The sequence below is a fragment of the Lineus longissimus genome, chromosome 1 (assembly GCF_910592395.1).
Source record: "Lineus longissimus chromosome 1, tnLinLong1.2, whole genome shotgun sequence".
In the NCBI taxonomy this organism is placed as follows: domain Eukaryota; kingdom Metazoa; phylum Nemertea; class Pilidiophora; order Heteronemertea; family Lineidae; genus Lineus; species Lineus longissimus.
Window position 1 is genome coordinate 7,762,329 of NC_088308.1, and position 15,609 is coordinate 7,777,937.

Here is a 15,609-nt window from a genome sequence, read left to right on the forward strand (position 1 = left end):
TAAAACTTTCTCCAAACAAATCACTCTGAAAACTGAAAAACCAGTTCATGGATCCCTTTGAACAAAAACTTCTTACTTCAACTTCAAATTACTTTGAAGTAATGGGTTTTTGCTTTGATACAATTAATCTGTCTTGTGTTGTCTCTAAAGTTCTTCATATCAGGCGGGTGTTTGATATTCATATGCAGGTTAACTGGAGAATCAATTCAATAGCTTGCCGAAAATCAGACAGGCCTTCCTACTTGATGAGCTGACCGGTCCTCGCAAAGGAGGATGTTTTTCAGTAATGATGGAAAATCTGTGTTGTGCGAGTCTTCAGCAAACTAACGTTGTGTTCATCTGGTAATGACATTCTTGTCACATTTTTCCAGGCACTTTTCAGGGCAGGTGTCTTGGTAACTTGGAAGGCCTGTCTTGAATACGCATTAAGAGTAAAATAAGATTCTCAGTCAACTGGGGAACTGATTTTCCATGTACCAGCCTTCCATTCTCAGGGAGGAAGAGAGTGGAAGGTCGAGGGTCTTCAGACCAAGACATTTTCATCGACATGCACTGTCACTATTTACAGCAGTTTGTATCACAGATATTTGAAAGACTATCAGTCTCACTTTCCTCGGCTTCAACCTTGATAAACTCTAAACATAAAATCACAGACAGCACATTCTGGGGTCAATACACTACAAAGTCAGTAATACGTTATGCATAGTTCAATGCACACACAGTGGGGCCTTGCTGAGCCAACACCTGTTGCCTAGACGCCCTTTCCATAAGCACTGAATTCCACGCTGTCTTACTCCTTTCCGTACAGTCCGACCTCTCTCATCAGGACATCGAGGTTTTACCGTACTTGCATAGTTAAGTAATGGATCCACATTTCAACTTTCAAAACCTTTTAACCATCTATTCTAAAACGTTTTCCAAAGACCTGAGTTCGTAACAAAGCAGCAGTTCAGTCACAGCTTCCATCTTTCCAACCATCTCTCCACCGCTCGTCAACACGACTGCAGTCAAATATAGGCTTTCCTGAAAGTAAAAAAGAAGGAAACGCAAGGAGCAATCATGATACAACATCAAGTATAAACAGTTTTGATAGAGTGCTGATTTTAGATGTACTTCTTCGACTATGTTCCAACATGTGTCAGCAGATTAGCTGCACTCTAGCATAATTTACAAAGGCTGTATGTACCGGTACGTGTAACTAGCATCACCTTCGGCTGGAGGAACAAGGACTCAGTCTCATTAGATCACCATGAAATGCCAGGTTACAAAGAAGAGCGTGAGTCAGCAGCTCGGTAATCACTCCTGCCACTCCTCTTTTGATACAGTAGAACCTCCCTTAGCGGACACCTCTCTAATAAGGACACCCTCTCTATTAAGGACACTGGTTTTGGTCCCAAATTGGTTGTTACCATTCAATTTTACCTCTCTAATCAGGACACCTCTCTTTTAAAGACAGTACTTTTCATTCCCGAGGGTGTCCTTATTAGAGAGGTTCTACTGTAGTTCATTTATCAGAGCATAGCAGACTTTTCTTACCTATTCTTTTATTGACCCGATTATGAGCCTGACACATCCACTGTGAGAGATCATATCTGGTTTTTGTGACAGGAGGAGACGTCTTTATACTGGAAAAGAAATGTCAAACACTGTTGGAAAAATACTAGTTTTACTAGCTACTGTAGTTTGCTATCAGACTAAGAAGCAATACTATACTTAAAATGAAATTTCCCACAGACAACAATGCCCAAGGAAAAAGGGAGAACCTCCTTGCTTTTAGACATCTTCATTGCAAGTGCATTGCAATATGATAACAAAGACTGTTACCTTGGGACCAGAATATAATAGAGATGACTGACTCGGCAGAGGAAGGACCCATTGGACTGCAGAGTATGAGGCAAGATCATAAAGGTGACTTTTTCCTTGACTTTTCATATCAAAGGTAACCAAGCCTCAAGAAAGACAAAATTCTCAGCTGTTGTCACACTTCCAGGAAATCTTTAGACAACCAACCTTTCTCTAAAATCTTGTGCACACTCATCACAAGGGAAGAATTTTGAGAAGAGCGAGATGAACTGCTTCATTTCATTCTGCTGATTAGATGACGGTTGATCTGGATAATATGCAGCCATTGTGTGAAGAAAGGACCAAGTGTTCCTCCCGAGTTCTTCTCTATCTAGGGGACATCCAGCCGGTGGTCTGTCTTCAACGTGTGGTATATTTGGGGCTGCTGGCTTTTCCTTTGGGGCCTCTTTCGAATTCTGAAAAGTAGACAGGGGAGTTTGAAGAATAATGTTCATGCACAGGTACAGTAATCACAGACATAGCCAGGATTTCTATAGAGTTGAGGATGTTTTACCTGTCCTGGGGATGGGGCATTATCAAAAATTGAACCTGTTTTTTTAATGGCTTTGAAAAGTAGGGGCACTGGTAAGACTTGCACCGTCTGCCACAATGATGACATTGACAAATGGCATTAATTGCACTATCCCTAGACTCTTTAAAATTCACTTCTGCAATTCACTCTCGCATGGCAATGGCAATGCCACGTAGATGGCAGCACTGTACTTGCAGTGTAAAATGTACAGGGGAGGCTTATGCAATTTTTCCAATACTTTAAACAGGAAAGTATACACACTTCAATCAATAAGTCTCCATCACTTTTGTTTCTCTGCATTCTAGCCCATGTTTTGAAGTCCGTACAAGTTCGACAAGGCTTTTTGGGGGCCTGTAGGTTGGTAGATTTCGTATTTTCTGTGGCGGCTTCATTTGACATGGGCGCTGACATCTTGTTAGGCTTGCGCAATGCCGTTTGGTCTACCTGCAGAGTAACTTAGTGTTGGCGATTCAACTTGCGCTGGGTAAGATTGACAAAAAGCAAAATGGCTTCGAAAGGTGAAATTACTTTTTCATCACACAAATTTTCAGTAATAAAATCATTAAAAACACTGTTCATAAGAAAATGACCCCACTTTTTTATTAACTATCTGTTCTACTGCCTCTGTTGTATTATATTTCACCTTTGTTTTCTACTGTATCACCCTACAAGATCACCAAACAAACTGATGGAGTTTGACTTTCATCATGATCATAGAATTGAATAGATCATCATGTATGGGCGGTTATTACCGCAAATAAAGACAAACCAAAGCAAAGACACTTGTGTAGCATATCAAGGACACGTAGATTGATACTCCTATGTGTGCCACATCAAAGACATCTGGACCATATACCACATCAAAGATAACGATGCGAAGTCAACAGGCGGCGCCACTGTAGATTGCTGGCGGCCGTACGCTGCCTGTTGACTTTGTTGTTATTTGCCACCTCTCTCCTATGGCAAGCCGTTTGCTTCAAAAAGTCGAAATGATTTTTTTCTAGTCGAAATGATTTTTTTCTAGTCAAGATATTTTTTTTCAAGTCAAGAAAAAATATTTGAAATTAAACTTTTTTTTCAAGTCGAGATATTTATTTTTCTTCTCATTTAACTTATTGAAGTTGAATCAATTAATAAAAATTTCACTGCGAGAAAAAAATGATTATAAAAATAAAAATAGTCGCTTATATCAACAAAAACCTATAGTTGTCGAAATCGTTTTTACTTTTCCCAAGACGGTGGCGCCGCCTGTTGACTTCGCATCGTTATCTTTGATGTGGTATATGGTCCAGATGTCTTTGATGTGGCACACATAGGAGTATCAATCTACGTGTCCTTGATATGCTACACAAGTGTCTTTGCTTTGGTTTGTCTTTATTTGCGGTAATAACCGCCCAGGAGTATCAATCTACGTGTCCTTGATATGCTACACAAGTGTCTTTGCTTTGGTTTGTCTTTATTTGCGGTAATAACCGCCCATAATCATGCTTTCAGCTTTCTCCTCAATTTCTGTGTGTCTTTTCTTACATGCTCAGTTTGGACTTGGTCTTATCTTGGAGTTATTATCTTGACAATTACTCCAAGGTCTTATAGACTTGCTACTCTTGGCCCTATATTTTTCATCATTATGTCTGGAAAACAAACCTTTTCATTCAGAGATGCCATATAATCCCTCTATAGTCACAGGCATCTTTGAGTTGACTGACTGTGAAGTCTGAAGATCTTGTGATGCAACGTAATGTTTCCCGATCTGGCAAAGCCATTTACTCGCATTAGGCCAAAGCTGGAATGAATCCTAAGTTTAAAGAAACCAGTATTTTCTAATTCTATCTGTTCATCGTCATTGTTTGGTTTTTTCAGTTGCAAAGGTTGGTCTGTTTAAGGAGCTCTGGCATAAGTACCCAGAGGTTGTTGGGGCTTTCTTCCTTTTTGGAGTAGGTAAGGGTTAATTTGCAAGTCACCAGCTAGCTTTTGGAGAAGAAGAGACGCGTAGTAGATCCCTAGTAATCTGCTTGTTCAGTTCAATGACTCAAATGCACTTCAAAATATTTTAATAAAGGAGACCTAGGCCTTTACCCTTATTGGCATTGCTGGGATAAACTTTTATCAAAAAAGGATTGAGCTGGCTTCTTGGCCAGATAACATAATATTTTTAGCTCCAGTCATTGAAAAGAATGTGGTCATCTTGAAAATATTCATTGATGACTAAGTTCAGCAGGTGCAAATATGTTACTCCTATTGGGCTCCCTTTTGACGAGAATCTGACAAAGATTTTCTTTTTTCTTGATAATCAAAAATTGCATCTTATACAATTCCAGGTGCGGCGACTATAACTGGGTTTATTGTCCACAGGAATGTCAATGATACCCATGATAAATACAGACAACATAAATACTGGTACACAGGTAAATAGGGAGTGTTGAATTTATACTCAATGGTTGGTTGATTTTGTAACGCAACTCTGAAATGTGGATATCTGTTGGGCAGATGCCCTGTGATAAAATCGGACAAGCGGGAAAATTTGACACTGATAGTACCATACATGAAGACACTGTGTTTAAAAATCTAACAAAAGTGCTTCTTTTTTCAGTGCGACGCCCATCTGAAGTCAAGGACCCAAAGAGTGATTTATATAATTAGGACAGATGAGCTCTGGGACTGTGTGATTGTGAACAATGTACATAGGGTAATTGGTATTCTTAAGTGAAGACATGGAGGAGTGAACTAGATTAGATGTGAAGAAGACATGAAGAAGAGATCGGAATGAATATTTCTTGAGTGATGTCACTTTGGAACAACTGGGAGTCTGCTCTATTCAACTTTGGTTTGAATTTGTGAAAGGCCAGCACAATCCTGGCACCAGTTACAACAGAGTTCCTCATTACTGTACAATCTATCTTTTGAAATTTTCCATTTGTACCATGCAGATACTGTCACCTTACAGGTTACAGTGGTTCCTGGCAGAGTTTACAGTACTCTCGTGTTACTATTAATTTTAAATAACAGAAGTTCTCTATTAAAAGACCCCCTTGTGACTGACAAATGCTGGACACCGTAACAGAGAGATGACCTGAATAAAACCTGGGATCGACTTGCGACCAAACTCACTATCCTTAATATAATAATAGAGAGCTTGTCCTTCTTACGGAGGTGTCCACTCCACAGTATAGGATAAGAACTTCAGTTACCATGGTTACCAGTATTTCTGTCAGGCCTGGCATTGTTTAAACAGATGCTGTGCACAGGCTTTCTACTCAATGTCATCCAATTCTAGGCAGGTGCAAAGTTCATGGAATGCCGAGATGTTTTTCTGATCTCTGATGTCATGTCTGGTTAAATAAATCGTTTGTATTTAAGTACAGGTTGTCGTTCCATATTTTATGTGTTCTTGAAGACGGACGCAATACTCATGATATGGTTGGTACCAAGTATGGTACCTGGTACAGGTGGACAGTATCAGGACCCTTTGCAATTGATAGAGCTGCAGTCTCAATGTGCTCTTAAAGATCGACACAAGACACATGAAGTACTTGGGTCCAAGTATGGTATTTTACACCAAGCTGGGGCATTAGGACCCTTTGGAACGGATAGAGCTGCAGTCTTGATGTGTTCTCAAAGATGGACCTAATATGCATGATATACCTATGTCCAAGTGTTGTACTTGATACATGAAGACAGCCTCGGGTTCCTTTGCAATCGATAGAGCTGCAGTCTCAATCAGCTCTTGAAGACGAACACAAGACCCATGAAATACTTGGGTCCAAGTATGGTACATGTATTTTGAACCAAGCTTGGATCCCAGTATTGTACTTGGTACAGGAAGAAGGTATCATGACCCTTTGCAATGGATAGAACTGTAGTGTTAATGTGCTCTTATAAATGTTGACACCGTGCCAAACCTGAGTCTAAGTTAAGTATGGCATATGTATTTTTAACAAAGCTTTGGTCTGAGTCGTCTACTTAGTACAGGAGGATAGCATTAGGACCCTTTGGAACTGCTGTCTCAATGTGCTCTTGAAGACTGACTTCACTAACAGGCATGAATACTTGGGTCCAAGTGAACCAAGTTTGGGTCCAAGTACCGGGTATTGTCCTTGGCTCAGGAAGACAGCTTCAGGACCCTTCCCTTTGCGGTAGCTAGAGCTGCAATCTCATTGTGGATTGTGATCTTAAAGACGGACGCAGCATGCATGGTATACTTGGGTTCATGTATAGTATTTTGGACAGAGCTTGAGTCCAAGTACTGTCCTGGGTACAGGAGGCCAGCATTGTGACCATTTGCAATGGGCAGCACTGCAGTACTCAATGTGTTCTTGGAGACAGGCACAGCAGATATGGTAGACTGCGGCCCAAGTATAAAGGTGCTTACAATTAAAACCATACTTGGGTCCAATTATGGTACAGGACAGCATCAGGACCCTTTCGCACTGGATAGAGCTGTAGTCCCAATGTGCTCTTGACATGATAGAAGACGAAAAACAACATGCATGGTGCACTTGGGTCGAAGTAAAGGGCTTATGTTATACAGGAGGACAGCTTGGGAACCTTCGCACTGGATTGAGCTGCCATCTCGATGCACAGAAGTACCTGATAATGCAACTGGTCTTGCTTCTCAGAAATTACACAGTTGTCTCTCTCTCTCGAGACTGATGAAATCCAATGTCTCATAGCAGGTACCCCCCATGCAGGTACTAGCATCCTGATGTATAACTTGAAGTACCTGACAATATAACTAGTCCTGCAAACTCAGAGATGACCACAATACTCGTCTCATGAAACTGAAACCTTCCAAATGACTAATGTACAAGGTACCACCTTGACAACAAGAATGGCCCTGCTAACTCTGAAATGGCCATAAAGTGGCAGTCTCATGAGGCTGGTGAAGTTTCAATACTACTCTCGTGGTTCCTGATACAAGACAACTGGTTGGGTTGTATGTGATACAGGACAACTTGTCAAAGTTTTGCTCGTTTTCAGGGAGATTTCGAGGACAAATTAAACTTGGCATCATATTGGTTCCGGGACTGTGATGATGGAAGGGAATCAACAAGACTTGCTTGATATAAAATTATCTTTATTTAAACAATAGAACATAATTCGCTAGTAGTAGTTTAAAATACTTGGTCTTTGCAACACATTGCACATTAAATCAAGACTACTGGCTACAAAGATTAAATATTTCATTGTCTTTCACAGTAACAAAGATAAATATTCTCTTAAGTAAACTAAGTAACTAAAACAGAAGGACAGTGAGGATTTCAACATTACAAGGATCAAAGCTCACTTTCAGAGAAGTTTTTTTCTTTTGGTAGCACTGGCATAAAGGTCACCCGTGCTACCAAATAGGGTGAAACTTTGAACCTCCCAATATAATATTATCATACTGCAGCTACCATCGGCCAATAACAGGAATTAAAATGGCCTTCAGCTGTCTGGCAAGCATCATAAAGATATCTGTACAACAACAGGTCAGAAAATAGGACTAGCACTTCAGCTTTGCATCTATGTACACAGAGATAACCATTAAATGTGGTCTTGAAGTTAACCGGTTCGCTTCTAGGACAAGATCTATAAAATTTATACATGTACTATTATTTTTTCTTTATCTATCAGGGATTACGCCAGGATTAAATTTGAGGGGAGCAAAAAAAAATTTTTTTTCTCCCAAATATTTTTTTTTTAAATTTTTTTTTTCTTAAAAAGGGTATATGACCCCTCCTGAGACGTTTTTTGGCCCTAAAACCGCTCAAAATTAAGGGAATATTCCCCCTTGAAATATTTTAGGGGGGATGAATCACCCCCATCCCCCCTCTGGCGGAAACCCTGTCTATATCATTAATTTATTGATAACTTTTTTACAAATACATGTAACACATATGTATATGAAGTAACTTGCAATATCAACCGTCTTTTCTGTCTCGAAGGAAGATTCGTAAGACTCTCCTCTAAAATTTTCTGCATGTTGACGCAATGTTGTAAAAGATGTCACGTTAAATCGAGTGCTATCGCTAATAAAAGACAACGGAGAGTGCGGACTGCACTCCACCTATAAACAGGCTACGCCAAATGGTAGGAAAGATCAGTTAACTACAAGACCACAATATCAGCAGAAAAGGTGAAAATCACAGAATGTGAGAGATTGAGATAGCTTTCTGAATAAAATCTCAAAATATATATTTTTCTTATGAGAAGAAACGGCACACCACTAAAACATGCGATATACTTCACTCTCGGCAACTTGGAAAGCAATTTGTTCAGATGTGAAACTTGATAATTTTGTAGACATGTGAAAGAATTATTTTCATAATGCAAAAATGAGGACAAGCATTCCTCAAAGGGCCTACACTGTCCACATACAGTCAAAGGTATCAACTGTGGCATGATTTTAGTCCAAGATATATGTAAACACAATACTACGTATATCAAACTTTGAAACTTTTTGGAGCAGTACAAAAAACTACTGCCAGTTGGAGCCGCTGTGGTGTAGTGGCTTGGACTCTCGACCAGCGGTCAAGAGGTCCCGGGTTCGATCCCCACTGTCGGCGTGAGACTGTAGGCTGGTCTCTCCGTCTTACTTGCCTCTCTGCACCCAGGTGCATAAATGGGCACCGGTCAGAAATGCTCAGATTGTAGCGCTAGTTGAGCAGCTCATCTGAGGTTTACTGAAAGGTTTCAGGACAGACCGGGGTTAAAGTGTAAAGTCGGATGATAACCTATATGTAGTTGATATCAGACTAGTAATTACTACATGTACATGTAGCAGTTGTGATCGGCACCTAATAAATTGACCATTTAATTATCTCTACCCTATCAAAGCAGTATGAGCACAAGTATGTGAGCAGTTAATTTTCAGGACAGGTAGCAAGCAATAAGCAACAATCTACAGTAGTATTTTTATACAAAACTATACAGCCCACACTGTACATGTAGAATACTATACAATGTACCTGCATTGGGACAGAACAGCCACTAAGATTTAATGTAGTGCAACATCAAAATGTACTAAAGTAATGCACTGCCCACTGAACAACACAGACCATGCACACTGCACACAGACAACAGTATACATGTACATTTACAGGAGTGTTTAATTTTCATCATCACAACATTATACATTGCCACATGAGACGTCTAAATGTACTGAAACAGTGAAAGTAAGTATATATCAATCGTCATCAAGAATGCATGCCAATGAAATCTTGACGTTAAGTCTAAAACCAGCAAAGACCAACAACATGTCTGTTACATGTACACACACAGCTGCACTAATCATGATCATAAAAAGTACACGTGACCCTGAATCAAAAGCTAGATCGAAATAAATAAATGAAATTGAATAAACAAGATGGAATAATATATTAAGTACAAGGACCATACGAGATGTGTGACTAGGTGTACGCTACTTATGATAGTCTCAAGCAATCCAACCCAATGAAAATAAACATTGGTCTGGATGGTATATATTGACATAATTGTGCTATTCTGCATTGCTTTTAGACATAGCGCCAGCCTTGAAAATAACTCCCACTCATTCTCTCCTTCCCGCGTATCCTGTGGATGACACAATGGGAGAAATGGGTTAAAAAGAAATTTACAAATCTTGGGTCTAGCGTTGTTTCCCACAGCATATCTGGCGACTACCCAAATCATTTTCCCGAAGTTTCAACCAAGCACCATCTGCTGGTGATATTTCCTTTTCAGCACCAACTGAAACAGTAGCGACATGAGAAAAAACTTGCGTGTGAATGCCACACTCCAAAGATTGCAATTATAGCCCTGCTCATGCAAGCACTATGTCACTACATTCAATAAACAGCTGAATCTGAAGGGAGAGTTTACATTTTACACTTCTCAAATGAAGTTCACTGAACTAATGTTGCCAGAACACAACAAAATACAGGTCACAGACCATATACATTGTAATACACATGTAGACATAAAATACAAAATACATGTAAATGCACTAAATACATTGTATATCAATATTAAGTATTGCACAATACTGCGCCTGATCTAATCGGCAAACTAAATAAACATTCAGAGTTTGTCCCTAGGCGTTGATGCCAAAAAGAACACAGCTACTGCCAAAGGATTTTGTCAATGGAAGTATTCTCATCATTCTCATTATTCTGATCAGCCTTCTTTTTCTAAATGTTTGGGTCGGCTGGGCAATATTACGATACCAGCCAGCCGAGCAGATGACAGTCGTGCTAAAACATCAGACCAGCTCATGTTTCATGATCGACTGCATGATTGATAGAGGTTCTAAACAACACCTTGTTGAAAAGTTTCTTTGATAAATAATTATTTAAAATTTTTAGTCAACGTCATTTTGTTCGATCGGGATGGGGATGATCACCAAATAACTAATTTCATATGGCCTTATTTAACAGATGAACTAAGACTTCATCTCATCCATTTCAATCTCTTAGGCCAAGTAATGTCCTTTGTTCGTCAGCCATGCATATCCCTCCAATACGCCCATCATCAGCTATCACATGCCAGCATGTTTGCCTGACCTGTTCTCGTTATCATTATCTCTCCTGCTGATTGGTTCCAAGGCTCTCCGTCCACTTGCATCGGCGCTTTGCCCTTAGTTAGTGTGATCTAAAAAAACAAGAATGACTTCAATAAACAACAAAAGTCCCACATCACTTATCAATCAAGCTGAATCTCGGAGGACCAGTTTCAGAAAATATATAATTCTTTAACAGTAAAGTAAGTAAAATCTATTTTGTAAGACACCCTTTCCACAGAGTATATAAATGTTCAAGAGCCCCCTCCCCCCATGGCCTATACAGGCAGAATATAGTGGCAGAATGATGAATTCTTCTTACCTTAACAGTTTTAGCCTGGCCGAATCTATATGGTTCTGCCAAACCAACATGCAGTTGGGCTACATGGAATGAGGAGTAGAGGCCCATCACTTCGACCAAACCGTCGTCGTATCTGAGAAGAAGATCATGATTTTCAGTACTGTACAAGCTAACCCGCATATTTCTTTGATGTTAATAGAATACCATTCTGGCTCACCATCGCATTAATGTCTCTGTACTATTAACCAATCTCAATAGTCGGTAAAAAGACAAAATAATGGAATACCCAAGGTAGGCCAGTCTGTAGACCACACAAATAACACATTGAAGTCAAAACCATACCAAGACCAGTGTTCAGGGATGTATACATTATATCTCTCCAAAAACCTACCTAGCCTGTTGACCATGTGGTCCGAGGCCTATTTCCCACGGTTGACATCCACCTGCCCAGCTGCTGATGTTGAGTACGACTATTCCTTCAATCTCTGGCATCTGCACTTCTACACCATCAAGTTCCAGCTGAAAGCATAAATGAAGTATCAGGATATAAATCTAACAATAGCAATTGAAGCAAACTAGGTGTGACACGACATTTGTTAACAAGATTGAATTGGGAGCTGGGCAAATTTCTATCAACAGTGTTTGGGGTTTTGGGTCTGCCAATAAAATTTGGCTTACCCTCTTGGAGAATCATTCAAAGGTGGAAGTAAATTATTTGTTCAGAGGAAATCAGGACAATGCAACAGTTCCACTCACCTTAATTCTCTTTTGAAGATCTTTACATTCCCTCTCATAAATATCCTTGGTTCCATATGTAAAATACCATAACTGAAAGGAGAAGGAAACTCCATCAACTTGGACGAGCGTAAGAATAAGGTAAAGTCTGTTGATCATAGTGACACCCCTTAGCGGACACCTCTCTATTAAGGACAACCTCTCCATTAAGGACACTAGTTTTAGTCCCAAAGCAGTTGTCTCTATTCAATTTGACCTCTCTAATCAGGACACCTCTCTATTAAGGACAACACTTGTCAGTCCCGAGGGTGTCCTTAATAGAGAGGTTCTACTGTATTGTCTCATGAGACACCAGAACATGGTTTAGTAACTGTTAATAAAGTCAAATGGTATTTTATTAATCATTTTGACGTCATTCATTTCATATGCTCTGACAGCCCCTTTCCTTTGTGGATAAACAGTAACCCACTATTTCTTATAAGCACTGCATACCTTATTGATAATCCGGCTACCAAATAGATACGGTTGACTTTCCCTATGCTGGTGAAAGTTGAGGGTGACCCTGGCGTCAACGCCAATACTGCTGTAATTATTCATCATAACTGTCTGAAAATGAAATCAATATCAAGTATCAAAATCAAAATCAAATTCTCACATGCTTTATCAGAAGCACATTAATGAAAATGTTATACCCTCTAAAGTAGCGTTTTGGTGTGCCACTTGGGCTTAGTCTCAATTGGATATATTGAAATAGGGATGACTTTCTTTGGCAAAAGGAGAGAGTGAGCCTAGTGGAAGGCCCTGGTGTTTCACAGCTGGATCATCTCTTATATTCCCTGGAAATGACACCAGGAGAAGAAATTCAATTTTACAGGAAACCTCAACTTTGCATCTCATTTAAATCATTGCAATCAGAGTAAAGTGATTAGCCAAAGGTGACAAAAATACATCAATGATAAGTATTGAAACAAGACGCTCTAATTATGGTACAGACAGCTTCAATACTAGACCTCGCCTCTCGGTGATCCCTAAACAGCCTACCTTTCTTCTCCTTGGTAAGCCAATACCAAGTCTCTTATGACCAGTAACCTCTACTTTCCACCTAAAATGAAGGAAATTAGGAATTAGATTCCCACAATAAAGCAAATCCATTAAAGACATATCAAGCCATTGGTGTTCAATGTGATTTTCTTGTCGCTTATGCAAATAGAAATAAACAATGCCAGTGTTCTTGGGTATCGTACCCGTGGACTGAAAAAAGTTGAGGTACATGATGTAACGGGCGGTCACTGCCTGACCTTACCTGTCAAGTTTCACATGCTTGGCCATCTCTAGTTTATCGAGTATTTGCTCCACATCAATTTCACCGTGAACGTAACCTTCTCCCCACTGCAGCACACGAGAGAGATCATTCCCTGTCCCCAGAGGTAAGATAGAAACATATGGAGCAGGCTGCAAGGTAGAGAAGTCAAGTACAATAGTGCAGAGAACTTTATGAAAATAGAGAGAATCAATGTGGCTAAGCCACTTAATGAAAATAGAGAGAATTTGTAGTAGTCAATAGCTAAGCCCATACTTAGTGAAATTATTTTTGAAATTTTAAAATACCTCAATGTAAGGTTCTCTACTGTCTAATTACCACCAGTTCATTAAAGGGGAAGTGAAGTCTCGCTTTAGACACTAGCCAAAGCTGAGGACCAAGGACAGTTGCTTTAATGGACATTTGCACAATTTTCTACAATTCTCTACATTCTGGAGAATGTCACCGTCCACTTACATTTAGCCCTAACTTGTCGATGGCATTGAGCACCCATCCGATGGTGCCATCCCCGCCACAAACCAACACCCGGCATGTGATATTTGGCACCAGACGGCACCACTCAAGGGCATTCTCCGGCGGCAGATCATGGAGATCGATCACCTAGAAAGTGAGAAAATCAAAAAATCAAAATTGAATAAAATTAAATCCAAATTCTGCCAACCCAGTATTGCCACCAGACAGCTCAGTGAAAATTCTGACATAGTGTTAGACTCCTGTTGTAGCCCAACCTGCACTAAATTGTTTATAATTATGGATTGCATTTCTCCAACATGACTCCAAAGCCTTAAAACTTCATATAAACTTCTAAAACCTTGTTCCTTTTGGCTGCAGTGCCAACAAACACTTGCTAAAGACATACACTTATCACTTTTGGTAAAAACCACAGAGGTTGTCAAAGTGGACTTTACCTGAGCTGGATTAAGAAGTCTCCGATACGCTTGCAGTATATGTTCTCCATCGCCATTCCCACTTTTACGATTTGCTATCACAACAAGGGGACTCCAGTTCTTGATAGGGGGCTCTCTGACAGACCCAACAACCAAATGTCTCCGTCCTTTCCAACCAACCTGCTTCAACTGAACACAGTTTGGTGGCACAATGAGATCCCTGTATTGACCGAGGTCACACAATTCTGTCAGACGTTTCTGGCAGTTATCATGCACAGTTCTTTGACACCAGCAACATTTCAGATCACATATCTGTGGTAGCAAGCCGCATTGTTCTTCACAGACAACACAGCGGCTACACAAAGGAAGATTTCCTTTGATCCACTGGTGCTTTAGAATGTCTGCCCTCTCGGCGAGAAGTTTACAATGTAGAGTCCGGTTTGCTTCTTTCATGTTATGATCATCAACACAGATGCCACAAGAATCGCACACGGCTCCTTCCACGATGTGAGCCCCCGATATATTACAATAGACAGGATGAGTAAACATGTCCATCATGACCCAGCGATGCCCTTTACTGATGTCTCTGACCTGCAAGTCATAGTGAGGCTTTCTGTTCCGCTTGCAAAACCTTGTGATGATGATCGTGAGAATCATCATGAAGGTTACGAACCCCATGATTAATAGGAAGGAAGCCATCTGTAATGGAGACAAAAGATACAGTGTAAACGAATCCTCAATGAAAGATATAACAAACTGTCATGTTATGTCATCCTGTTTGCAGCCTGTCCAAAGTCTGGTTGACATATGCTGCCCCTCTCACACTACACTTCAATAACTATAATCAACCGTTGAATTTGTAACAAGTCTGTATGCAGATTTAACCCATGCCCGCGTTTACGACACTACACTCCACACTCGTGTCCTGACCAACCAATATCACGCAACATCGGGTGACCTATCGTCCAGGATACATCTTGTATCAGCGGATCGAGTCCATACTATTCCACTGTGACTCTGATTTGACTGAAGTTCAACTCAAAGGCAAGGAAGACTTCAAGCTGGCAAGCTGGGGAGTTTGCCTAACAAACATACTACAATTACAATACCAAGGCCAGTTAAGAAAACAATCTGCAAATAAAGATATTGCCAAATGTTGGACACATTTCATCATACTGAAAATAAGCATGACACTTAGCACATGTAATTCCTGGGAGTGATGACTCCTCAGGCAAAATAACCTCACCTGTCAAAATGACAAAATACTGATGTATTTTTTTAAATCGGTGTAAAAAGTAGGAAAACATCTATTTCACACAATCTAATCCTGATTACCTGGCGTGCTATTGTTAGAATTCTAGCATTTTGAGCAGGATAAACTACATCTATGAAGATTCGATGCAAGAAAATCGATTTAGAAGCCTTTATTTATGATAAATTTGTGATTTTTATGAGCGACAGTGGCGCTCTCTACCG

The 15,609-nt window shown here is 40.0% G+C and overlaps 2 protein-coding genes across 2 annotated transcripts; both read right to left on the reverse strand.

The window, feature by feature from the left end:
* Positions 1-33: 33 nt before the first annotated feature.
* LOC135487662 (FAD-linked sulfhydryl oxidase ALR-like) lies at positions 34-2,783 on the reverse strand. Its single transcript, XM_064771694.1, has 4 exons — positions 2,636-2,783; positions 2,011-2,258; positions 1,537-1,625; positions 34-1,023 (listed from the first exon to the last, which is right to left on the reverse strand). Exons 1-4 carry the CDS (start codon positions 2,771-2,773, stop codon positions 950-952), a joined length of 549 nt encoding a protein of 182 aa, XP_064627764.1. The 5' UTR covers positions 2,774-2,783; the 3' UTR covers positions 34-949.
* Positions 2,784-7,431: 4,648 nt separating this feature from the next.
* Positions 7,432-15,584, reverse strand: LOC135487605 (diacylglycerol kinase epsilon-like). The gene is made up of 10 exons (XM_064771558.1): positions 15,469-15,584; positions 14,155-14,832; positions 13,703-13,846; positions 13,229-13,377; positions 12,967-13,027; positions 12,418-12,531; positions 11,947-12,018; positions 11,582-11,709; positions 11,212-11,323; positions 7,432-10,981 (listed from the first exon to the last, which is right to left on the reverse strand). Exons 2-10 carry the CDS (start codon positions 14,830-14,832, stop codon positions 10,862-10,864), a joined length of 1,578 nt encoding a protein of 525 aa, XP_064627628.1. The 5' UTR covers positions 15,469-15,584; the 3' UTR covers positions 7,432-10,861.
* Between the last annotated feature and the right edge of the window lie 25 nt (positions 15,585-15,609).